This window comes from Trichomycterus rosablanca, chromosome 2 (assembly GCF_030014385.1).
Source record: "Trichomycterus rosablanca isolate fTriRos1 chromosome 2, fTriRos1.hap1, whole genome shotgun sequence".
Taxonomy (NCBI): Eukaryota; Metazoa; Chordata; class Actinopteri; order Siluriformes; family Trichomycteridae; genus Trichomycterus; species Trichomycterus rosablanca.
Window position 1 is genome coordinate 17,922,706 of NC_085989.1, and position 27,587 is coordinate 17,950,292.

At 37.8% G+C, this 27,587-nt stretch overlaps 1 protein-coding gene across 2 annotated transcripts; it reads left to right on the top strand.

Moving 5' to 3' along the window:
- Positions 1–1,953: 1,953 nt before the first annotated feature.
- On the top strand, positions 1,954–25,793 carry LOC134306269 (GATOR1 complex protein NPRL3-like). 2 transcript variants are annotated; one of them, XM_062990307.1, is made up of 14 exons: positions 1,954–2,379; positions 4,073–4,142; positions 7,515–7,553; positions 8,221–8,353; positions 9,984–10,058; positions 12,495–12,648; positions 14,515–14,596; positions 16,816–16,953; positions 18,616–18,772; positions 21,595–21,701; positions 22,247–22,376; positions 22,715–22,904; positions 24,300–24,492; positions 25,499–25,793. In XM_062990307.1, the coding sequence occupies exons 1-14, from the start codon at positions 2,190–2,192 to the stop codon at positions 25,668–25,670; spliced, it is 1,830 nt and encodes a 609-aa protein (XP_062846377.1). In that variant the 5' UTR covers positions 1,954–2,189; the 3' UTR covers positions 25,671–25,793. The 2 variants fall into 2 exon arrangements, with proteins under 2 accessions (XP_062846377.1, XP_062846378.1); XM_062990308.1 differs by lacking the exon at positions 7,515–7,553 and having other exon boundaries at positions 1,955–2,379.
- The last annotated feature ends 1,794 nt before the right edge of the window (positions 25,794–27,587 follow it).

Genomic DNA, 27,587 nt, shown 5'->3' on the forward strand with positions numbered 1-27,587 from the left:
TAAAATAATTTTTGTAGTATGTAGTACACTTAAATCTGTGCAAGAAATCGTAAAATAAGTAGGTGTTAGGTGTTTTTTGAACCATTTATATAGATCGGAATGGCGAATGTTAAACGAATGTCGAATATAAAACTAACTTTACCGCAGTGTGTGAACTAGGCATAACAGGGGTGCGTTTCCAAAAAGCATTTTACGTTAGCAATTTACATAGTTGGAACGATGCAGTTGCGATGCAAGTGTTTCCCAAAACCATAGTTCGAACTACTGTGGTAACTACGTTGGTAACTTTAATAGTTCAAAACATCGTTATGCGTTATTTCTCAAAACCATAGTTCCACCGATCGTTTGCAACTGTGTAGTTCCAACTACACCTTTAGACGTGTGGTAGAAGTGAAGTTTTTGGTGACTACACAGTTGGTGACTACGCAGTTAAAGGATGGTCATAACGCCATGTAAGCAGACAGTTTACATTAATCTTGTTAAACGAACATTCAAAATGTCAAGTGCTTTAAACATGTAGTTCTTAATGGACTTTTTAATGTATTTATGTGAATGTAGTTGCATTTGTCGAATTAAGAATATAAGATATTAATACATATGGTAAGACATTAAGGTTTACAGAGTGAGCGCATGTTCTTCTTATTCAGAACTAACCTTATCGTCTTACCCTATGTATTTTAATGTATGGGAAAGGATTATGTTTTCCCATTTGTGACTGTGCTATCTGGTAGAAATAATCATCTGTACATAATGGATTAATAAAGGAATGAGTGAATTAATAAAATAAATGGTTAATGGATAAATTAATGAATTAAATAAATAGATGAATGAATGAATTAAATAATTAATGTAAAATAATGATATGTGAAAGTATAAAAGATAGTGAAGGAATAGACTGTGGTTTAATTAAAAAAAGGTGTGTGAGAGGGTGGGTTGGGGTTATGGGCCAAACATATTTTCTATTAATTGGTGAGGTGTTTCTTGGCCTGCAGAATGCATTGCTCAACATTGCTTAATGACTCAACCAGAGGTAAATGGACTAAACAGAGTATGAAAAAAGGCAACCTCTAATTTACCCTTTAAATGTATATGTTTTATGTGTAAATGTGTTTATTTCTAGGCGCATGAAAAAGAGGTGTTAATGATTTCAATGTCTTCAGAAGATACAACATAGAAAGCTTTACAGTTGTTTAACGCCTTAATGGTATGCTCAACCATTTGACTGATCTTACTTTAAATCTTTAAAGGTGGAGGAGCGCAAAGTCTCGAATATCCGCCAGCTCCGTGATGTCGTCATGGAGGAGTGGAAAAGCATTCCAGTGGCAACCTGTGAAGCTCTGGTAAACTCCATGCCCAGGAGAGTTAAGGCAGTTCTGGGAAATAATGGTGGCCACACAAAATATTGACACTTCAGGGACCTTCACTAAGGGGTGTACTCACTTTTGTTACCGGTGGTTTAGACATTAATGGCTGTATATTGAGTTATTTTGAGGGAAGAATAAATTTACACTGTTATATAAGCTGCACACAGACTACTTTTCATTGTGTCAAAGTGTCATTTTGTCAGTGTTGTCCCATGAAAAGATATACTTAAATATCTGCAGAAATGTGAGGGGTGTACTCACTTTTGTGATACACTGAGAACAAGGACACGAGTTTTTAATAGAGTTGCAGTTTCATAGACTTGCATAAGTATTAAATTAATGTAACTAAATATGTCTAATAGGGTGATTTTATTGAAATTAATGTTTCGAAATTATCTTAGTACGTCAGTACTGTATTTACAAAAAATGTGAATTTAAGCTGCGGAACGTTATTAGTGGAACTAATGTTTGATGCTTGTGACTCCAACATCACGCTAAAGTGTTACTCACAACATTTAGCATGGAACGCTAGTGCTAAGTGTAGTCAGAATACAGCTCGTGAAACGTGCTTAACGGAGATCAAAATGTTCGTCCTGTAAATTATTTTTCTTAGCATATATAAGACAGTCTGCTGTCTTTCATTGGCTTTTATTTTCATATCATGTATATTCGCATGCTGTAGGCATTTAGTCTTTAGAAATTACGATTCCTAAATGACGAGTCTGCACTAGCCAGGAGGTTACCGGTGGATTGTTCTGATGGCAAGACTGTTTTTACTAACGGGGATTTGTATGCTTGATTTAGACCTTACGGTTCTATAACAAAATGTACAAACAGTCCTCAATAGACTTGGATCCCAAGACAATGTGCAAGCCACCAGACGTTACTTTTCATAAAAATGGAGAGAAAAACAGTCCAATAAGCGTGATTTTGGTTAGTTCAGGGAGCCGCGGTAACAAGTTGCTCTTCAGATATCCATTTCTAAAAGTGTCTGAAAACACTTCATCAGCTGCAAGTAAGTTCAACCATACACACTGACAAAACCACCTCCTTGTTTCTACACTCACTTACTAATTTATTAGCTCCACTTACCATATAGAAGCACTTTGTAGTTCTACAATTACTGACTGTAGTCCATCTGTTTCTCTGCATGCTTCGTTAGCCCCCTTTCATGCTGTTCTTCAATGGTCAGGACCACCACAGAGCAGGCATTATTTGGGTGGTGGATCATTCTCAGCACTACAGTGACACTGACATGGTGGTGGTGTGTTAGTGTGTGTTGTGCTGGTATGAGTGGATAAGACACAGCAATGAGAATAGTCGACCAACCAAAAATATCCAGCCGGCAGCGTCCTGTGACCACTGATGAAGGTCTAGAAGATGACCAACTCAAACAGCAGCAATAGATGAGCGATCATCTCTGACTTTAGATCTACAAGGTGGACCAACTAGGTAGGAGTGTCTAATAGAGTGGACAGTGAGTGGACACAGTATTTAAAAACTCATACCAGCACAACACACACTAACACACCACCACCATGTCAGTGTCACTGCAGTGCTGAGAATGATCCACCACATAAATAATACCTGCTCTGTGGTGATTGTGTGGGGGTCCTGACCCTTGAAGAACAGCATGAATGGGGGCTAACAAAGCACGCAGAGAAACAGATGGACTACAGTCAGTAATTGTAGAACTACAAAGTGCTTCTATATGGTAAGTGGAGCTGATAAAATGGACAGTGAGTGTAGAAACAAGGAGGTGGAAAAGCAGAGTAAGACAAACATTAAAAGTGTTGTGATTTAGTACAACCCTGAATACCGTTATTAGTAGCTTTGTGGAGAACGACAAAATTAATTTTGATTTTAAAATTGTTATAACTGTGGCGATGAGACGTCATGCATCACGTTACGTTGGTAAGATGGCGGACGCAGTATGTACAAGGTTGTGTGCATACTGCACACTTGCATACTGAAAGAGCTTACTGCTTTACCTGCCGAACAGTGCATACTGCCTCGAATCTAGTACGTACCGTTTAATATGCGATTGTGGACACAACCTATCACTTTACAGAATATGGCATTGTCCAGCTTAAACAGGCATCTAGACAGCTGCATATCTTGTTCCAAAATGTGTACGTGCCCCTCAGCTTTAATTGTACCCGCAAAGATGTGCAAGTGACAAATGTTACTGGTACTTAACCCTCTTCCATACCATGACAGATGCTGACTTTTGGTTTTATTGGTTACAATTAGAATGGTGCTTTTCTCTTGGACCAGAGAACACAGTGTCACTTATTTCCAAAAAAAAGAAGGAAGAAGGACCTAGCATACACTTCGACTTTACATTAATTAATCTCAAATGAGATTAAGCCCAGAAAAGCTGTCAGTGGTCCTGGATGTTGTTAATATATGGCTTTCACCACGCATAGTAAAGCCTTAATTTAACTTAAAAGTGTAGATAAAGTGCGTTTTTTGACAAAGGTTTTCCAAAGTAGACCTATTTTTGGGTTAATGTTATGTTTCTTACAGAAGTATATTAGTTTACAAAAGAAGTGTTTTTTGGGATTTGGGTTTCTAGGTATTATAATTTAAGTATTATTAAATGTTAAATGACTGTGTATTACCATTGAACATAGCAGAACATTGGTCACAGTGACTGTAACATTAACAACTAAAACCTGATTATTGTTTTTTGTTGATCTTTAAAGCGAAACAGAGAAGTGCATATGCATTAAGGACCACAAGTGATGCTACAGAGGACCAAGATGGAGACTCAAGGTAGTGCACCCTAAACTGACTGCTTTTTGTTTTCTTTTTTTATACATAAAAAAAAAAACTAATTAAAATTTGTAGCAGAGTAACAAAAATGTGTTTAAATTAGTACCAACTATGTTCATGTTCATACATACTATATAAGGGATTTTGGTATTACATTTTATAAAATGATTAGAAGATTTACACTCTCTTATGCTGTATAAACACACTGATCAGCCATAACATTAAAACCACCTCCTTGTTTCTACACTCACTGTCCATTTCATCAGCTCCACTTACCATATAGAAGCACTTTGTAGTTCTACAATTATTGTCTGTAGTCCATCTATTTCTCTACATACTTTTTTAGCCTGCTTTCACCCTGTTCTTCAATGGTCAGGACCCACACAGGACCACCACAGAGCAGGTATTATTTAGGTGGTGGATCATTTTCAGCACTGCAGTGACAATGACATGGTGGTGAGGCAGCAAGGTGGCTAAGTGGGTAGCACTGTCGCCTCACAGCAAGAAGGTCCTGGGTTCTTTCTGTGTGGAGTTTGCATGTTCTCCTCGTGTCTGCGTGGGTTTCCTCCGGGAGCTCCGGTTTCCTCCCACAGTCCAAAGACATGCAAGTGAGGTGAATTGGAGATACAAAATTGTCCATGACTGTGTTCGATATAACCTTATGAACTGATGAACCTTGTGTAATAAGTAACTACCGTTTCTGTCATGAATGTAACCAAATTGTAAAACATGACATTAAAATCCTAATAAACAAACAAACAAACATGGTGGTGGTGTGTTAGTGTGTGTTGTGCTGTATGAGTGGATCAGACACAGCAGCGCTGCTGGAGTTTTTAAATACTGTGTCCACTCACTGTCCACTCTATTAGACACTCCTACCTAGTTGGTCCACCTTGTAGATGTAAAGTCAGAGACGATCGCTCATCTATTGCTGCTGTTTGAGTTGGTCATCTTCTAGACCTTTATCAGTGGTCACAGGGTGCTGCCCACGGGGTGCTGTTGGCTGGATATTTTTGGTTGGTGGACTATTCTTATTCCAGCAGTGACAGTGAGGTGTTTAAAAACTGCATCAGCATTGCTGTGTCTGATCCACTCATACCAGCACAACACACACTAACACACCACCACCATGTCAGTGTCACTGCAGTGCTGAGAATGACCCACCACCTAAATAATACCTACTCTGTAATGGTCTTTGTAGAGTCCTGACCATTGAAGAACAGCAGGAAAGGAGCTAACAAAGCATGCAGAGAAACAAATGGACTACAGTCAGTAATTGTAGAACTACAAAGTGCTCCTATATGGTAAGTGGAGCTGATAAAATGGACAGTGAGTGTAGAAAGAAGGAGGTGGTTTTAATGTTATGGCTGATTGGTGTAATGTGTATGTGCTCCCTGCAGGGAGCTTATTATCAATCAGAAAATCAACAAAACTTGTGATTTATGCAATTACTGATTATGGCTCATTTGTTGCTTTGTGTACTTTATCACCCTGTACCATATTTATCTATTTAAATCAATTTTCAATTTTGCACAATGTTTCTCTAGTCTCTAGTCAGTAGATTTTCCATGCCTGTGAAATCAACTGTCAAGCACAGTGGTGGAGGGGGCAGTGATTTGGAGTTGTTTTGCACTTTATTCCAGAATACTATTAAAGCAGCAGTCTAAGATTAGTCAAAATTGGGTTCTGAAACAGTACAATTATTCCCAGTACACAAGCATCAATCTCATTAGATGTTGTGACTGCATCTTATGAGAGCGGTGCATAAACAAATGCCCATAAACATCAATGAACTGTAAAGCAATATTGTAAAGAAAAGTGATTTAAGGCTTTCTCATTTTAAATGGAAAATGTATCCTAAATTATAAGAGAAACTGTTACACTTTACCGCTAGTTTACTTCAAGTTATTGTTACTAAAAGGAGGTTTTTAATGTCACTGAGTTATAGGGTGTAATTATTTTTTCCCCACCCAGATTCTCAATGTTGGTTTACTCTGTGTAAAGAAAACTACTTCATATTGAAATGTATTGTTTTCTTATAGTTGTCTTTTGAGATTATTTGTTTGTAGCCCTTGCTAAGGCCAATTGTAAAAACAGAATTGAAGCAAGTTGTGCTTTTTTCTCGTGCCTGTATTTGTGTCTAAGCTTTTTACTTATGTGACTGTCATTAAGCGCAATGACATTAAAGACATGGTATGACGAGTCTGATATGGTAAAACTCCATTGGCTCAAATAGAGAGCTTTGATCTTAACACCTTTGAACCCAAACCTTGATTGTGAGCCAGGCCTTCTCATTTAACAGCATTGCCTGACGTACATTCCAAAATACATTCCAGAACAGTAAGGACTATAGCCTCAGAAATGGGGGCCAACTTTGAATTTGTTTTGAAATGGTCATGTCTCTGTCCGAACATCTGAGTCTCTTGCTGTCTTTAAAAAACGATTAAAAACCCACCTTTTTACTAAGCACTTGAGCTGACTTGTACTTATTTACTAACATTTCTCCATTTCCAGACAAAAAAAAAAAGAAAAAAAACCCCACTTTGGTTCTAACAGGTTTCAGCAGATTTGTGTTCTTCGACTGTTGTTTACTTAAACTTGAGAAATGAAATGTTTACTATGGAAGCACTTCTGTAAGTCGCTCTGGATAAGAGCGTCTGCTAAATGCAGAAAATGTAAATGGTCAGATGTCCATGACATGTACTTGGCAATTTGGTGTATTTTAATTATTGTAATGTCAGTATTGCATAACTGATACAAACCTCAAAAATGCAACAGGTAGTTATTGTTAAAGATAAATATCAGCAGGATTTTACTATGCTACTGTATTATTAATAATAATAATAGTAGTAGTAATAGTAGTACTAAATAGCAGCTACAGGAAGAGAGGACCAAAAAACAAACTGGAAAAGTGATTACTTAATTACATGTCCTTGTAAGTCAATTTTAATGAATTTGGTTATCAATTGTGCTGTTTTTTTATTACAAATAATGTAAACATGTCTAAAAATGATAAACATTAAACTGGTAAAACAATTAAATTAAAGCAAGTTTATTGTTTGCCTGAGACATCACAAACACAGAAACTGGCTGAAGTCCTTGTTGTGTTTACATCCCTTCAGTCAGTAATCACAGTCCCCCAAAGACCCTGTATTCATCAAATACAAACATGTTGGATATTCTAATTAAATGGCCAGTGTCGTGGGGTGCATAAGTTAACAAATTATTTTAATTGTCTCAGTAGTTTACACAGTAGTTGTAACAACTAAATTGTACCCAAATGCACCTTTCTCATTCTTTTTTGTGCATACTGTCAACTGTTTTTTTTCCTTTTTGTTGTCTTTATTTTTTATGGCCATATTCCAATTTCAGAGAACAAACTTCACTAACTGATGAACAGTTGGTAGCAGGGTAAGATAAAACTATTCTAAACCACTTTTTCTTTTTCCTAGAACACCCTGTCTTTATTAATTTACCCTTCATCTCTGTTGTCATCTAGTTGTGCATATACAGTTTTGTACACAGTACACATGTCTAATTGAGGGTGTTACAGACAAAACCCAGTCAAATACAATTCCAGAAATCATGGTGTTTAATAGTGACTGCTGATAATTTTAAACTAATTAATAAAACAGATGAATGAAAATGAATTTTCCAAATTGTTTGAATGTAGGTGTATGTCTATGTAATTTATGTTGATTAAACATTTTGTACTTGAATATTCCACTAATTAATAAAAACAATCAATAAAAAAAAATCTATTAAAGATCATCTCTCAATTTTACCATGCACAGTCTGACAATTAAGGTATACATGGGGCTGTTGTCTTTTTGCACCCTTGAGTCTTTCTGGGGTTTAAATCACTTCTTAATTAAATATCTTTAATGCACAGAGCATGAGCAGAGCATGCACGGTTCTTCTCTGCTCAGTGTTTTTTAGACTTCTCTCATTGCCAGAATGAATATTTTTCAAGGTCTAAATAATGGGCTTAATTTCCTGTTTGATAAATGGATTTCAGGTTTACACCTGTGATGTTGTTTGCTGTTGTCTTAATGCTTTTATTTGTTCCTTCCCACAGATTTTCAGACATTATTCTTGCAACCATATTGGCCACTAAGTCAGATATGTGTGGAAAAAAGTTTGAACTGAAGATCGACAATGTGAGATTTGTGGGGCACCCAACGCTCCTGCAGCCCCCACACTCCATTCAGGTTAGAGAAAAGACATAGCCTTTTTAACCCTTGTGCGGTCTTTACTTTTGGGACCCTCTGGTATCCCTCGGGTCAAATTGACCCGGGACATTTTGATTTTTTGATCTCTACTAGAACACAATTAACAATGGAAGTGTTGATTATTTTTTGTCATAAGTTTGAATTATAAGTTTATAATTAATGTTATAAATCCACTATACTCAAGACTTGGGTGTCATAAATCATGCTTATCCTGGAAAAAATGAAGTGGGTCAATGTTTTCATTAACATTTATTATTTTGAACTTTTTCACTTTTATCTTATGAAATGCAAATGAACAACTGAGGCATAGTCCTTGCAACAGGGGCGGTGCTTGGGAAAAAGACAGTACTATAATGCAGAGGTATTTATCTCTTTTGTCCCACCCCCTTGAGGTGCAGGTGTTAGGCATATAGTGCGAGAAAATATTTGATGTGGTTTGCAGGTGGACACATTACAGACGGTAAAGTGAGAGCAAGCAGCTTCTCTGTGCATAGATTATCATAAAATGTAAAATTATGTTGTCTCACAGCAAAAAGGTCCTGGGTTCGATCCCCAGGTGGGGCGGTCCGGGTCCTTTCTGTGTGGAGTTTGCATGTTCTCCCCGTGTCTGCGTGGGTTTCCTTTGGGTGCTCTGGTTTCCTCCCACAGTCCAAAGACTTGCAAGTGAGGTGAATTGGAGACACTAAATTGTACAAGAGTGTTTGATATAACCTTGTGAACTGATGAACCTTGTGCAATGAGTAACGACCTGTCATGTCATGAATGTAAAACATGATTGTGTCTGTGGGCATGTTTCTGTGTGTCTCTGGCATGTTTCTGTCTGTCTCTGTGTATGTGGGTCAAATTGACCCGAAGACCATATGAAGGATGTAAATGTGTGGGGTACAGTAGCATGTGTGGTAAATTATTTTTGTACATGTTTATCACAGAAAATAGGCAAAGGCAATTGAGTTTCAGGTAGAAAGGATGTATACTTGTACCATTTTTCTTTTTGTAAAAATTTGAAACGGGTCAGTTTGATCCGAACAACACACAAGGGTTAAAAGAATTTATATTAATATTATTATATTTTAATAGTCTTTTACCCTCAACCCTCTGTTGGAGAGGCAAAAGAATGTTCAGCATAAGAGCTCCACCTACAGGAATTTAAAAACTGAAAGGTGGTTAGAGATAACTGCCCCTAGAAATGACAGTTCGAAATGTAATTAACACAGTGGCATAGTCATTGTTTTGGATGCTGTTTTAACATCTGTTTAAAGATAATTGTATTTTAACAGCAATGCACTGCACTTTTTTTATTTTGTTTATCTCAACCTTTATGCATGCTGTGTTAACGAGAAATGTATCAACACCCACCCAAATATCAACACCCACCCAAAGCCTGCCAGTAGCATGAATGCACTATTTTTAAATGTCATTACATTACTTTTAAATGTTTTTATGTACTGTTAAGTAATATGTTATTAAATATATTTAGGACAGTGTATTTGTACTTAGCTCTGAATAGTTTTGGACAGTAAAAAAAACTACTACATTTTAATCTGACAGAATTATATAGCCCTGGAATCATTTTTAATTACAAAACTGTTATTGCATTCTCGTTTTTTAGGTTTCCAAAACAGACCCTTCGCCAAAAAGAGAAATGCCTACCATGATCTTGTTTAGTGTTGTGTTCGCATTAAGGGTAAGAAATTTCATTATGACACATTGTTAAATGGTAATAATACATTTCAAAAGATTGATGTAACTTGTTTAGATCAGCCCAGTTTTATTCATGTATATGTTTAGAATTCAATGTATGTGCATATTTTTGATACAACTTTAATTGCGCCTTTTGACTTAAAATTATCAGCTTTTTTTTTTTTTTACTCAAGTTACTTCTGGGATCAGAAGTCTGTTCCAAGAAAGGGAGTGGATTTTGATAAGCCCCCAGCAGACTTCTATCAGAACTGCATTCCCTGCTCAGTCATGCTGACCTGTTTTCATTCATGCCAACTGTGCCACCTTGACTCAGCAGAATATAGTGCTTACTCAACTTGGACAACTGTGCAAAACTTTCAGCCATGCCCATATCTAAGGCCTGCATGCCCTCGTCCCCTGCCTCATACCACACCCTTATGTACCACGCCAACAGTGACTCAGCAAAAACACCCCATAACTGCAAGCCTGTTCAATTAAATTGTGTTTTTAAATTTATATTTTAGATATTAATATTTTAGTATTTTAAATAAAATTCTTGATAATTATTTAAAATAAAATATATGCCATTTTGTGCAGTAATCGCATAATAAATTTGCATAAAATAATGATATAGTATAATAATTATTATTACTACAGTAAATAATAACATTAATGGACTTAAATTGTGTAATTTTTTTTTTTTACATTATTATTACTATTTATTATAAAACATGATAACTGGACTAACTATATGGGAATACATATCTTAAAAAATAAATTCATGTTTATGTAACCATATTTATGTAATATTAGTGTGTGTATAAAAAAACGTTATATGCTTAGTCATTTTTTAAATAGTCTGCAGCTGTTCTGCAAGACAGTCAAAACTAGAATGTAATTTAATACTGTTAAAAGGCTTTTACAGAGCTAGTCATATTTGTTTCATATGCACACTATATCTTCTAATCGTTGAGTTAATGTTTCAGCCACAACAATTACTCACAGGTGTAATAAAGCAATTATATAAAATAAATTACTGTATGTTTCCAACTTTTTAGCAACAGTTTAGGGGAGTGTCTTTCCTGTTCCACCATACATGTGCCCCCATGCACAAAGCAAAGTCTGTAAAGACATGAAGAAAAGCTTGGTTTAAAGACACTCCAGTGTCTGTACAGAGCCCTGATCTCAGCTTTACTGTACAGCTTTGGAATGAACTGGAACATTAATTGAGGCTTTCTACATCAGTGCTCAGCCATACTAATGCTCTTTTGACTGAATGGGCATGAATTTTCTCAGACATACTTCAGAGTGTCGTGGAAAGCCTTGTCAGAGAAGTGGCTGTTGTTGGAGCTGAAAAGATCACTAATAATATTCATTTTTAAAATGAAATGTCCAAGAAACTCATAGTCAGATGTCCGAATACTTTTGGCCATATAGTGTATATGCACCGATCAGCCATAACATTAAAACCACCTCCTTGTTTCTACACTCATTGTTCATTTTATCAGCTCCACTTACCATATAGAAACACTTTGTAGTTCTACAATTACTGACTGTAGTCCATCTGTTTCGTTACATACTTTTTTAGCCTGCTTTCACCCTGTTCTTCAATGATCAGGACCCCCACAGAACAGGTATTATTTAGGTGGTGGATCATTCTCAGTACTGTAGTGACAATGACATGGTGGTGGTGTGTTAGTGTGTGTTGTGCTGGTATGAGTGGATCAGACACAGCAGCGCTGCTGGAGTTTTTAAATACTGTGTCCACTCACTGTCCACTCTATTAGACACTCCTACCTATTTGGTTCACCTTGTAGATGTAAAGTCAGAGGCGATCACTCATCTATTGCTGCTGTTTGAGTTGGGCATCTTTGAGATCTTCATCAGTGGCCACAGGATGCTGCCCACGGGGCACTGTTGGCTGGATATTTTTGGTTGGTGGACTATTCTTAGTCCAGCAGTGACAGTGAGGTGTTTAAAAACTCCAGTTTAAAAACACAGCGCTGCTGTGTCTGATCCACTCATGCCAGCACAACACACACTAACACACCACCACCATGTCAGTGTCACTGCAGTGCTGAGAATCATCCACAACCTAAATAACACCTACTCTGTGGTGGTCCTGTGGGGGTCCTGACCATTGAAGAACAGGGTGAAAGCAGGCTAAAAAGGTATGTAGAGACATAAAATGGACTACAGTCAGTAATTGTAGAACTTCAAAGAGCTTCTATATGGTAAGTGGAGCTGATAAAATGGACAGTGAGTGTAGAAACAAGGAGGTGGTTTTATTGTTATGGCTGATCGGTGTATAGCGTTTAGGTCATAATAAAGGTTGTATTACAATATTTCACCTGATACAGTATTCAGACAATGAATCGTGAGCATGATTGTAATTGTAACCAATAATTTTAGCCTTTTCTAACCCCACCCCCCAATGCAGGCCAATGCAGACCCATCCGTGATCAGTTGCATGCACAACTTGTCAAGACGTCTCGCCATTGCCCTGCAGCATGAGGAACGCCGTTGCCAGTACCTCACTAGAGAGGCCAAACTGATGCTGGCTGTACAGGATGAGCTCACCACCATGACTGAGAGTAAGACTGCACAGCATACACATTGCACTACTTAACCTCTCTAATATTCAGACATCTTCCAGTCCTTCACCTACTGGTTCTTCCTACTGTCTTTATTCTATTGGTCATGTGTGATGATTTAGATAATGCCTGATGATTTTTATGATTTTATACGCATGAACTTAAAAACTTGTCTTAAAATGCATTGTAAAATCGTACATGAACTGCACCACCAATGCATGCCGATTTTGTGACCCGCAAAGTGACCGCATTCTGCCACTCGATGGCAGTGTTTCCACATCAGCGTTTCACTGGGCAGTTTTCCAACAAGTGATGTTGAGAAATATTTACAAATAATCCCAAAATGTACAAGAAGAGAAAATTGAAGCAGACAGAAGATAATTTAATGAAAGATTGGAAAGTGAATACAACCGGTACGTCTTTTGTGTTATGAGGCCGTGTCTGTGGTAAAGGAGTACAATTTAAATGTAGACATACATTATAAATATACAGTATAAATTTGGCATTTTGACATCAAACACATAATTTGCCTCCAAGAATCAATCACAGCAGGATACGTTAAAATCAGCCCTTTAAGGGCCACCGTAATGCAGATGTGGCCCTCGCTGAAAATGTGTTTGACACCTCTGGCTAACAACATATGCATGATTTTCACTGCATTTAAACCAGATCTGTGTGGTATTTGTAAAAGTAATTGTTAAGTCCTTTCCCACAGCCCCACAAGATTCATCGGGTCCTTAAAAACTTAAACTTAAAAACTTGATTTTAAATGGCTTGCTTATTTATAGTGACTTACAATTCATGATCTCTTTTTTTCCTCTCGGCCCTTGCATAATTACTAAACAAAACATTGTATTTTACCATGGGAACTTAAGTAAAACAACACAAACAAAAACATCCTCATTTACTTAAGGAAATAAGTTATCCCAACACCTTTATTACTCTTGTGAAAAAGTAATTGCCCCCTTTTCTTAACACCTGTTTGCACAATTGTTAGCAGCAATGACTGCAGTCAAACACTACATATAATCTGATATTAGTCTTTTACATTGATGTGGAATAATTTTAGTCCACACTTTTTTGTAAAACAGTTTTAAATGAGACATGTTTAAGGTGGGCTCAAAGGGTCAATACTCCATTTCATAGTTTAAACTACATTTCTATTCATAGAACGTTATCCTCAAAGATTTGGGAATCATCCAGCTACTTCTTTGGCAGCGCACGTATATTAGTTTAAATAGCAATGGTTTCCTGTTGTTAGCCTTTTATAAATTTTCTTCCACTTTTTAATAAGGACTCATGAGAGAACTAGGACTGTTGCTGAGTGCTTGGAGACATGCAATATACAATAACTTTTCACAGTTAAAAAACAAGCCCAGTACTTACAAAAGAAAAAAAAGATGCAGGGAGCATGAATGTTTTGCTTAATTGACATCAATAACTTACATCCCTTATAATTACAATCGATATTCTGATTAATAAAGGATACCAATATCCCAGGAAATGGGAGAATTATATAGTGATGGTTATTAAGCCCGTCTGCTAGATATGTGCTAACAATATCTTTGTAAAATTACATCTATAATGTAATATACATAATGTAAATTACATCTATAAAATAAATAATACCATTAAATGATATGAATAGTTATAATGGAATGATGAAAAAACAACATTGTTCGCATTTTTGGGATGACAAAAGGACATTAGTAGCATTTTTAACTATGATAAAGGTGTAGATGATTTTGGGTCAAGGACACACTATACATTTTTATCGTTCTTAATAAATTAATTTTAATTACTTGTTTAGATAACACAAAAAAGTGAAAATCATTCTGAAATACTCATGCCAAATTATGATTACAGCGGATGGAACATTGCAGTCACCCTTTCGACACATCCTCCCTAAGTGTAAACTGGCAAGAGACCTAAAAGAAGCCTATGACAGGTATGAATTCATCTAGTTGGTCATGTTATATTAATGTTACAGCTTACAACACGTGTCAAACTCAAGGCCTGCAGGCCAAACCCGGCCTGCCACATCATGGTATGTGGCTCGCGAGAGCTTTAAAAGATGTATGATTGTCTTAAAATACACTGTAAATTGTACAAACTGCATCTCCGACAATGCATGTCGAGTTTGTGACCCGTAAAGTGGCCGCATCCCACTACTAGATGGCAGTGTTTCCACATCAGCGTTTAACTTAAGCAGTTTTCCAACAAATGATGTTGAGAAATATTTACAAATAATCCCAAAATGTTAGAAAATTAAAGCAGTGTTATGAGGCCGTGTCTGTGGTAAAGGAGTACAATATAAATGTAGATATACATTATAAATATACGGTATAAATTTGGCATTTTGACATCAAACACAAAGAAAAACAACAAATTGTCCAAGACTTAAAAGGCAGACTGCAATCACAGCAGGATACGTTACAATTGGCCCTTTGGGGGCCACCATAATGCAGATGTGGCCCTTGGTAAAAATGAGTTTGACATCCATGGCTTACAACATACAGCGGGGGAAATAAGTATTGAACGCATCAACATTTTTCTCAATAAATGTATTTCTAATGGGACTATTGACATGAAATTTTCACCAGATGTTGGTAACAACCCAGTAATCCACACATATAAAGCAGTCAAAACAAATAAGTCCAAAAATTAAGTTATGTGTAATAAAGTGAAATGACACAGGGAAAAAGTATTGAAGACATGAAGGAAAGGGAAAGGGAAAAAGGCATGGAAAGCCAGAACACCAGCTGAAATCTGTCAGTATTTAGAAAGCAATCCTGCCCCTATTAGTGCAAATTAATATCAGCTGGTTTAGTCCTAATTGATGGCGTACAGAAAGGTTTCTTATTACCAAGGTGTCACACAAGAAGCATCTCGTGATGGGTAAAAGCAAAGAGCTCTCTCAAGACCTTCGCAACCTTATTGTTGCAAAACATATTGATGGTATTGGTTACAGACGTATTTCTAAACTTCTGAATGTTCCAGTGAGCACTGTTGGGGCCATTATCCGGAAGTGGAAAGAACATAATTTCACCATAAACCGGCCACGGCCAGGTGCTCCTCGCAAGATTTCTGACAGAGGAGTCAAAAGAATAATCAGAAGAGTTGTCCAAGAGCCAAGGACCACTCGCGGAGAGCTTCAGAAAGACCTGGAATTAGCAGGTACAGTTGTTTCAAAGAAAAGTATAAGTAATGCACTCAACCGCCATGGCCTTTATGCACGCTCACCGTGCACGACTCCATTTCTGAAGAAAAAGCATGTTAAAGCTCATTTAAAGTTTGCTGCACAACATTTGGACAAGCCTATAAATTACTGGGAGAATATAGTCTGGTCAGATGAGACCAAAATCGAACTCTTTGGATGTCATAGCACACACCATGTTTGGAGGAGAAAAGGCACTGCACATCACCCCAAAAACACCATACCAACAGTGAAGTTTGGAGGTGGGAACATCATGGTATGGGTCTGTTTCTCAGCATATGGTACTGGTAGACTTCATGTAATTGAAGAAAGGATGAATGGAGAAATGTACCGAGACATTCTTGATAAGAATCTGCTGCCATCTACCAGGATGCTGAAGATGAAACGAGGGTGGACATTTCAGCAAGACAATGATCCCAAACACACAGCCAAGGAAACTCAAGTGGTTTCAGAGAAAGAAAATAAAGTTGCTAGAATGGAGTCAATCACCTGACTTGAATCCAATTGAAAATCTAGTTCATAGAAGAGGCCCCCGGAACCTTCATGATCTGAAGACAGTTTGTGTTGAAGAATGGGCCAAAATCACACCTGAACAATACATGCGACTAGTTTCTCCATACAGAAGGCGTCTTGAAGCTGTCATTACCAACAAAGGCTTTTCTACTAAATATTAAATAAATTTCAGTAAGCGTGTTCAATACTTTTTCCCTGTTTACACATCTTAATTTTTGGACTTATTTGTTTTGACTGCTTTATATGTGTGGATTACTTGGGTTGTTACCAACATCTGGTGAAAATTTCATGTCAATAGTCCCATCAGAAATATATTTACTGAGAAAAATGTTGATGCGTTCAATACTTATTTCCCCTGCTGTGTGCATGATTTTCACTGCATTTAAACCAACTCTGTGTGGTATTTATAAAAGTAATTCTTAAGCACTTTCCCGTAGCCTCTGCACAACTGGTGTCGTCCGACTTCACATCAACAACTGGTTGGAGGTCAGCTTCTGTTTGCCCCACAAGATTCATCGGGTTAGTGGGAACTACATTCCCCCAGAGGCTCTGGAGTGCAGCCTTAAGGCAATACGGTAAGACAGTAAGCTTAGTACTGTGTACAGGTATACAAAGCACATCTAGTAGTCAGAGCCTGTTTCAGCTTTTTATATTAGTCAGAGGTATCATATACTGTTCACTGGTAGCAGTGGATTTAACATCAATTATGTCAAACATGTTTCTTTGGAGATGCTTGGGTGGTACAACGGCTATTACCCTAGCCCATTACGTCTGAGATCTGGGGTTGAACCTCAGTGGTGCTGTCAGCCAGCTAAGCATCTACACAGATGTGATTGACTGTGTCTAAGGGGTCAGATGACCCAAACCTTGCGATAGAAAGGGACATGCCTTCTCAATTTGGAATTGATCTGTTTCAACCACAACAGTTGCTAACAGGTGTAATAATGTCATGAAGAAAAGCTTGGTTTAAAGAAACTCCAGTGGCCTGCACAGAGCCTCACTAAACAGCTTTGGGATGAACCAGAACATCTTGACCATATCAGTGTCCAGCCATCCAAAGCTCATTTGACTGAATGTGCACAAATTCCCTTATACATACTTCAAAGTCTTGTGAGGAGTGACTGTTATAATAGCTGAAAAGATCACAGAGAGGTTACCCTATTCTATTACCATTTGTTTTTTATTGGATGTTCAACATGCTCAGGTTTTTAAATACATTTGGCCATATAAGGTCTATAACAATGGGACTACTAAGGACTGAGGCTGAGAACTACAGCTTGTGTCACCTATTTTTGTAATAAAAGTGAAGGTCGTTTTATTTATTCACAAACATTAAGACATACTTTAAGCTAGGACATCACAGATGAACAGCGTTACTTTTTTAAAATACTAAATGTACGATTTTTGGTAGTTGATTACTGATTTTTTTTTTACATTATTCAGGGTCATCAGCTTTCAGGGTGTGTACACAACGCTGAGCTCCACTGCACTGGTCAAAGTGCAGGTGATTAGATGCATAGGGCATGCTGCCCACGTGTCGGAGGGGGTGTGGGTTAGAGGAAGCATCACGCAATCGGGCAATTGGATGCGCTAAAAGGGAGAAAAAGGGGAGAAAATGCATAAACAAAAATATATTAAAAAAAAAAAAAAGAAATACATCTGAATATTTTCGTAAGGTAAAATAGGAATATACACAATATGTCATAAATGTAGGTGAAAAAAAGATCTTGAAAACAATTTGAGTATACGCTTCAAGACTGCTACAGCCTAGAAGATCTTAAATATGCTAAATTTGGTAAAATAATTACAAAAGAACTTAAACGACAAGATTATGATTGCTTTACTCTGCAGATAACAAGTTTGGGAACAAACCACATAATGCTGTTGTGCCAGCTGTGGTGGAGATACATTTTCTTTATTAATGTTGCAAACTTATAATATAATGCAGAGTAATATAATGTGGTAAGAAGTGACAAACCACAGTAAAATATACTGCTGTTATTGTTATTGTTATTTTTACAGAGTGAACAAAGGCGTGTCATAGATGAAATTCATTAAAAATCACAAATAATGACCTGAATCACAATTTATAACTAGAAGTGTCTTAAGAAACACTGTACCTATACATGTATATCTGTACCCTAGTGCACATTTACTCATGATCATATGTTGTATAAATGTGGGCTTGTTATTAATACAGGCAAGGTCATGTATTTACAGATATGTTTTTCATGCAGGCCATATCATGCGCTGCTGCTGCTGGACAATGAAAAGGCCCTGCTGGCTGAGCTTCCTCTTGACTGCTCTCCTGCACTGGTGCGGCTTATCAAGATCTGTTCAGCCATGAAAAACCTGCAGCAGTTGGCACAGGATGCTGATTTGGCCCTTTTGCAGGTGAATTGTTCAATACATGTTACTTATTTTAGAACATGTAAGTGGTTTTTACATTTTGTAAAGCTAAAACATTTGCTGTCATGTCAAGGCAAATGCAAACAACTTAGATGATTCATTTGAAAAAAGAGAGTGTATATGGAGATCAAAGAGTAGGTATTCTGTGCCCACTTTTGTTGTGTAATGGGATTATTTTTGCAAAACTTTGTCAACCACATCAGTCCCACAGATGTTTTCCTTACTTTAACTTAAAAGTAGGTTTGATGTCACAGCTTTACCTTCAGAGAACTCATTTTACTTTCACCAGGACCCCTGTGAACAATAGCACATTAGATACAGTATAGCACGGAAGGTTGTGGATTTGGGTGTGTACTGTATTGTATTGTAGGGTACTGGGCAGTGAAAAAGGGGCGAAGTGGCCAACCCGTTACACACACAGGTCAGTTAACCACTGTCCTAGTCACCAATTCATTGTTGGTGCTTTTGTTTACTTTTATGACCCCTCCCCAGATAAAATCTGTTGTTTATTGATTTACTTAGTAAATAATAACTTACATACAGAAAAAAAACATACACATTTAGTGCACAGTTACTTTTATTTTCAAAATTTACCATATCGGAAAAGAATTCATTAAATCTGGCATTGGTCGGCCCAGTGGGTAGCACTGTCACTTCTCAGCAAGAAGGTCCTGGGTTTGATTTCCAGGTGGAGCAGTTTGGATCCTTAGGTGTGTGTGTATGTGGCCTGTAATAGACTAGCAGCCTGTCCAGGGTGTTTCCTGCCTTAAGGCCAGTGAATTGTACCAACCGTGACCCTAAATAGGATAAAGCAGTGGTAAAACAGACAATGAATGATTGTGCAGAGGTTATGGCACATGTAATATTGTATGTTCCACTTAATATGTTTACTTCAGTATTAATTTAGTTATTATGCACTAAAATGTGCAAGCAAACACCATAAATAGTATAAGTTTGAATGTGTTACGTATTTACACGTAGACATTATTAGACATTGTATTATTGAACGGCGTGTTTATAAGTTAAGGCAGGAAGTGTAAACCCCAACATCTGGACAAAAGATCAAGTGTAAAATAAAGTGTTGGCAATAAAGAATAATGCACGTAAAAAAACATCTGGTATATTTAAACGTCTAACAACTTTTCATCAACCAACTAAGCTCTTACTTAAATCTGATACTGCCATCTAGTGGTTAGGGTAAACAAAAACTTTAAGCAGTGTGATACAATAATGTGCTATTTATTATTATACAGAATGATATTTCAATACAGACGTTGTTTGGGATTTTGGTGCATATAAATAATAACTATCTTTTCATCTTTCCGTCATGATCCAAAACCGAGGGCAACTAGTCATGCATAGAATTTTGTGGGTGCCACAGAGCATTGCAACAATCTGGAAGCATATACACTGATCAGCCATAACATTAAAACCACCTCCTTGTCCATTTTATCAGCTCCACTTACCATATAGAAGCACTTTGTAGTTCTACAATTACTGACTGTAGTCCATCTATTTCTCTACATACCTTTTTAGCCTGCTTTCACCCTGTTCTTTAATGGTCAGGACCCACACAGGACCACCACAGAGCAGGTATTATTTGGGTGGTGGATCATTCTCAGCACTGCATCTATTCATCTATCATTCATCTATCTTCAATCTACTCATCTATTGCTGCTGTTTGAGTTGGTCATCTTCTAGACCTTCATCAGTGGTCACAGGATGCTGCCCACGGGGCGCTGTTGGCTGGATATATTTTTGGTTGGTGGACTATTCTCAGTCCAGCAGTGACAGTGAGGTGTTTAAAAACTCCATCAGCATTGCTGTGTCTGATCCACTCATAGCAGCCCAACACACACTAACACACCACCACCATGTCAGTGTCACTGCAGTGCTGAGAATCATCCACCACCTAAATAATATCTGCTCTGTGGTGGTCCTGTGGGGGTCCTGACCATTAAAGAACAGGGTGAAAGCAGGCTAAAAAGATATGTAGAAAAACAGATGGACTACAGTCAGTAATTGTAGAACTACAAAGTGCTTCTATATGGTAAGTGGGGCTGATAAAATGGACAGTGAGTGTAAAAACAAGGGATGGTCATGTTTTTTTTTCTTTTAATGTCACATGCCTGTAGGCCAGACAGTGATAATCAGTCTCAGCCTCACTCATTTATACAATTAGTCCAATTGAAATGTGGCTTGTCATATTTTTTACTTACTGTGTTTAATCGTCAGGTTTACTTCTTCACACAGCAGTAATCACCACACTTATTAATGTTAACTTTAAAAGGTATTGTGCCATCCCATCATATTTTAAGATTCTTGTTCAATTCTTCTTTTAAACAATGGACAAAATGTAACTGTTTTTTTGCTTAACAAAGTTGTATTTGCTGACATTTCTATAAAACTTATATGTACTTTAGTAACTTGGTATGATATTATTTATGTTTGTAAGGTGTGTTTTATCCGTGAGGTGTGTGTGTTTTGTTACAGTACCGTTATGTAATGCAAGTTGTTATAAACAGGGCAATAAGTGTCATGAATTCATCAGGATATCATAGAAGGTAATAAAATAATACAAAACTATATTATTACTGGCAAATAACTGGCAAATAATTCCAATTATTTTCATATATATATTTTTTTATAATTTAGACAGCATTGTGTGAAAAGTATAGTTCAAACAAGCTAAACTGTAACCGCCCTTTGTCAGGGTTGATATCTGATCTCCTTTATGAAGATGGACATGGTTTTAAGGCATTACGCCCAAATATGGTGTTCTAATGAGCTCTTTGCTTCCCCCACAGATCTTTCAAATTGCTGCTCACTTAGTATACTGGGGGAAAGCCATCATTGTGTATCCACTTTGTGAGAACAATGTCTACATGCTGTCTCCACATGCCAACATCTTTCTGTAAGTTTACCTACCGCTTCTAAAAAAACTGACCATTGTTAGAATTTTGTGCCAATTTTTTTTGTTAATATTCGGAAATCCCATCCACATCTATTATATTTCACAAGCCCCTTGTATTTCATTGCAGACAGTATGAACCAAAGATATTTCTTGTTTTGTTTGGTCAATTTCATTTCATTTGTTAATAAAACTCCATTTCTGCATCTCTGGCCTGCAACACATTTCAAAAAAAGTTGGGATGGTAAAGCATTTACAACTTCTGTGGTTGCCATTTATTTTCACTACACTTAAAAGACGTTTTAGCACTGAGGATACCAAGCAATGACTTCTTTGTTGGGGACAGGTCAGAACTGCAAGGGCCATGATAGACCCTGGCTTTTTGGCCTTGTTGCTGATAACAGTCTGGATGGTCCTTATCATCTTTGATCCTCCAAAAAGATCTGAAATGCTGATTTGTCTGACCACAATACATGTTTCCACTATGTGATGATCCATCCCAGATGGCTTTGAGGCCAGAAAACTTTTTGTCTCATGTCTCATTTTAGGTACTCACCACTGGCAAAAAACTTTGCCCAGGAGTTTCCGGGTCATGACCTGCCATCCATGTTAGCCAAGTTCTCTTTACCCGTATCTCTTTCTGAGTTTAGGAACCCACTGGATGCTCCTGTGCAGGAGGTTAGTATTGTTCAAGACTCTAAACTGTTTATGCAATCTTTGTGATTAATTACTGCTATTAACAAAAGCATTCATCAGCTTGAAGGTTTATATATTGCTGTAGATGACAGTGTTTTCTCTCAACTAGAGCTGAGCTTATTAAACAAAAGCTGCTACAAAAATAGTGTAACTCTAAGTGACTTTGGCTAGGTACCACATTTGACCCTAAAGATAACACTACCCTACTTAAACAGTAAATTACACACCAGTGTGGTTTTTTATGTTAACTGACTAGATGTTTGTATCTAATATTTGACCAGAATAAAGTGACTTTTTAAAATGTGCATCTTTTGGCACAGGCACAGTTGATCCAGATGGTGGTGTGGATGCTACAGAGACGGCTGCTGATCCAGCTGCACACTTACGTTTGCTTACTTGTGCCACCCAGCGTGGAGCAGCCGTGCCCTCCGGATAATGAACTGCCAACGGTGAATCGCTTGCCTGGCCGAAGCCTCAGTACACCCTCTGCCCACAGTTTTGGCTCTCCAAGTATGTATACTTTGTTCAGCCTCAGTTCATGTACCTAAAGTTTTTTTGGATAGTTTACACTAGTGAAACCTGAGTGCCTCTGTGCTCATGATGTAGTGGTTCGTAAGATGTTCTTGTTGCAAGTGTTCCTGACCTTCTCGCAGCACCAGAATGCCATTTAGGGTCTTGTTTATAATGTCATACCCACTGTTTTTTGAAGCATATACCAAAATATCCTGTATTTGTCAAATTTGCCACATTTGAAAGCAAAAAGATCATACCATATGGCAAATTTTATATGATTCTTTAGTTTAGTTTAGTTTATTCTTCAGTTTATTTGCATTTATGTTCGGCCAGTACAACCTGAGATTTTCAGACCATTGCAAAATCCTAATGCAATAAAAAGAAGTTTTGTTCCGCATTTCTGAAACTGTTGGGGCACATTGTAAACTGCAATAAAAACAAAAATATTGGTAATTCTCCGGAACCTTTATGTAACCGAAAACTAGAAAGATTTCCAATGTTTTTACTGACCAACTTCATTGTATTTTGTGATGTAAAACAAATTTAGAATGTGGCACCTTCAAAAGTTGGAACAGAGGCATGCTTACATCACCATTTATTATTACGCTTTTGAATCAGGCGCTCGCTTGGCACAGCAGTAAAACATGCTAGCCCACCAGTGCTGAGATGTCGAGCTCGCAAGTCGGGACAGCTGTTGACAGGGGATGTCAATGGGACTACATTCACCTGTTGACATCAACTGTTTGAATCACACCATTATTTGTTTTATCTTTTTACTTCTTTACTAGACCTTTATTTTGGAATGTGGAATGTTTTGTCTGGTCAGTTTCATTTTATTTGTTGATATACATCTATTCCTGCATTTCAAGCCTGCAACACATTCCAAAAACAGTTGGGACGAAGGCAAATTAGGGCTAGTAATGGTCTTGGGTTGTATGTGGACTAACCACAGCATTTCAGGTTGCATCGGTGGACTGTGTTAATGACGGCGACAGAAGTTTTTCAAAGTAAAGGGTTTCTCCAGATTCCCTAAATCTCAGTATTATGTATGAAATATGGTAAAAGATCTACATTCTTTGCAGTCTTGCATTAAGAAATGTTTTTTTTAACTGTTTGAGCATTCTCTCACAGTGGTGAGCCACAACCCATCTTTGCTTAAGTCTTTTGTGACCCAATCAAGATACGCTCACCTGTTACTAATTCACTTCTTTATTGTGGAATGTTCAAGTGTTGTAACTTGAATATTCTAAACATTTCCCTCTTACTTTGCCTTATTTTGTTCTGGCCTTTTTTCTGAGTAATTTGTAGGCATTACATTCTAGATTAGTTTATATCTACAAAATGCATCCTCCTCTGCACTGGCCTAGTCAAGCTGTCTTCCTCTGTCTCTAGCCAGCAGTGATGACATGACACTTACCAGCCCCAGCATGGACAATTCTAGTGCAGAGCTGCTGCCAGGTGAAGAATCTCCGCTTAATAAAAGGATGACAGAGACACTGCTGGCCAGCCTGACGGAGCATGAGCGCCATGCCATCCTTAATGTGCCTGCTGCACAGAACCCTGATGACCTGCGCATGTTTGCCAGGTAAAAATAACCTGTGTAATATGTGGGCACTTTATGATGGAAGGCCATGTTGTTGTAAAAGGAATGTATATATGAAATATATTTGCATGTGCAGACTTGGCATAATACATCGGTCAGCCATAATTTTAAAACCACCTCCTTGTTTCTGCACTGCACTTTTATCAGCTCCACTTACCATATAGAAGCACTTTGTAGTCCATCTATTTCTCTACATACCTTTTTAAGCTTCTTTCACCCTGTTCTTCAATGGTCAGGACCACCACAGAGCAGGTATTATTTAGGTGGTGGATGATTCTCAGCACTGCAGTTACAATAACATGGTGGTGGTGTGTTAGTGTGTGTTGTGCTGGTATGAGTGGATCAGACAGAGCAGCACTGCTGGAGTTTTTAAATACAGTGTCCACTCGCTGTCCTCTCTATTAGACTCTCCTACCTGGTTGGTTCACCTTGTAGATGTAAAGTCAGAGACGATCGCTCATCTATTGCTGCTGTTTGAGTTGGTCATCTTCTAGACCTTCATCAGTGGTCACAGGACGCTGCCCATGGGTGCTGTTGGCTGGATATATTTTTGGTTGGTGGACTATTCTCAGTCCAGCAGTGACAGTGAGGTGTTTAAAAACTCCATCAGCATTGCTGTGTCTTATCCACTCATACCAGCACAACACACACTAACACACCACCACCATGTCAGTGTCTCTGCAGTGCTGAGAATGATCCACCACCTAAATAATACCTGCTCTGTGGTGGTCCTGGGAGTCCTGACCATTGAAGAACAGCATGAAAGGGGGCTAACAAAGCATGCAGAGAAACATGGGGACTACAGTCAGTAATTATAGAACTACAAAGTGCTTCTATATGGTAAGTGAAGCCGATAAAATGGACAGTGAGTGTAGAAACAAGGAGGTGGTTTTAATGTTATGGCTGATCGGTGTATAGTACAGCCCTTAGCCTTTGACAGACTTGTTTTCTTTGTTTGTTTCTAAAGTGTTTATTAACTCTCTCGCAGATTGCTGCACTATTTCAGGGGCCATCATCACCTGGAGGAAATCATGTACAATGAGAACATTCGCCGTTCCCAGCTAAAGACTCTGTTCGACAAGTTCCGCAGTGTTTTAGTGGTAACCAACCATGAGGACCCTATTATCTCACTCTTCCAGACACCCCCAGAATATCAGTAACAGTTAGGCATGTCATTCAACTTGTCAATAACAATGTCATTGTTATTGCTCTTAATCATCAAAGTGCTTTAAATATTTTTTACTCGCTGCTGTTTTAACAGAATAAATTAATTCAGAACTGTTCAGTGTGAGGCATAAAACAAGACATGGGCAATATATAGCTATTATGACAGAGAAATGGTGCCTGTGTCTCAGGGCTCTCATTTCCTTTGTAAAGATGAATAACAGTATATTATTAATGAGTGCTGTCGTGTGCTGCCTGAAAGTCATAAAACCTATAGTTACTGCTGCTTCCATGCATTTTCAAGATGGGATAAGAAGTAATCCCTAATGTCATAGATCATTCTGTCAAGCAAACATGACCTTAAAATAATTCTTTGTAATGATCATTCCAGACTCACATACTTACAAGTACCAAGGCTTTTACTATATAAAAAAACAAGAAGTGGATATAAAGAGAAACAAGAAAGCATTGAAGACTTAATTGCAGTGTAAATCTTTATTTAATAATAGAGTATTTGTTTTAAATTTTTTTGATATACACCGATCAGCCATAAAATAAAAATCACCTCGTCTCCAGACTCACTGTCCATTTTATCAGCTCCACTTACCATATAGAAGCACTTTGTAGTTCTACAATTACTGACTGTAGTCCATCTTTTACTCTACATAGTTTTTAAACCTGCTTTCACCATGTTCTTCAATGGTCAGGACCACCACAGAGCAGGTATTATTTAGGTGGTGGATCATTCTCAGCACTGCAGTGACACTGACATGGTGGTGGTGTGTTAGTGTGTGTTGTGCTGGTATGAGTGGATCAGACACAGCAGCGCTGATGGAGTTTTTAAACACCTCGCTGTCACTGCTGGACTGAGAATAGTCCTCCAGCCAACAGCGCCCCGTGGGCAGCGTCCTGTGACCACTGATGAAGATCTAGAAGATGACCAACTTAAACGGCAGCAATAGATGAGCGAACATCTCTGACTTTACATCTACAAGGTGGACCAACTAGGCAGGAGTGTCTAATAGAGTGGGCAGTGAGTGGACACGGTATTTTAAAACTCCATTGGCATTGCTGTGTCTGATCCACTCATACCAGCACAACACACACTAACACACCACCACCATGTCAGTGTCACTGCAGTGCTGAGAATGATCCAACACCTAAATAATACCTGCTATGTAGTGGTCCTGGGAGAGTCCTGACCATTGAAGAACAGCATGAAAGGAGGCTAACAAAGAATGCAGAGAAACAGATTACAGTCAGTAATTGTAGAACTACTGTACAAAGTGCTTCTATATGGTAAGTGGAGCTGATAAAATAAACAGTGAGTGTAGAAACAAGGAGGTGGTTTTAATGTTATGGCTAATTGGTGTATGTATGTGTGTGTATATGTATACACACACACACATTTGGAATTCAGTAATTCATATTTTAAACAAGTACTATCTTTTATTGATATCGAAGACGTTGTCTTCTCACATTGTCTGCTGCCATCTAGTGGCTAAGTACTGGAACTGCTTGTCCTTCTATGAAATATCACAAACTGATGGAAACACTTACAGATCCTAACATTATGCAGAGCTAGTGAGTAGAACATGTTTGTTTATAATTTTTAAACAAATATATTGGGAAGGGGGGGTTAGACCATATGTAAATATCGGGGGTGATGGGTTCCCCCAATGTAAACTGTAAAATGTTTTGTACATCTGCACACTACTGACAAGCATTCCAACTAATCAGCAACTGTCTGAGGGGAGGAAACAGCTCATCTGACGGCTATGTGCACTGTCGTTTGGATACAACCCAGCTTTTCTGGTGGTGTGGATGTCGGCGTAGGAAGAAATTAACATTACAAGGTAAGATTCTCTTTAACACGAATTACAGAATGGGTTCAATGCTGGGTCGTCGACAGT

Excerpts from the sequence above, each read along its gene's own strand:
- LOC134306269 (XM_062990307.1), top strand. The coding sequence starts at position 2,190 with ATGTACAAACAGTCCTCAATAGACTTGGATCCCAAGACAATGTGCAAG. Across the intron at positions 21,702-22,246 it reads CCACATGCCAACATCTTTCT|GTACTCACCACTGGCAAAAA; the intron begins GTAAGTTTACCT and ends GTCTCATTTTAG. Across the intron at positions 22,377-22,714 it reads TGGATGCTCCTGTGCAGGAG|GCACAGTTGATCCAGATGGT; the intron begins GTTAGTATTGTT and ends CTTTTGGCACAG.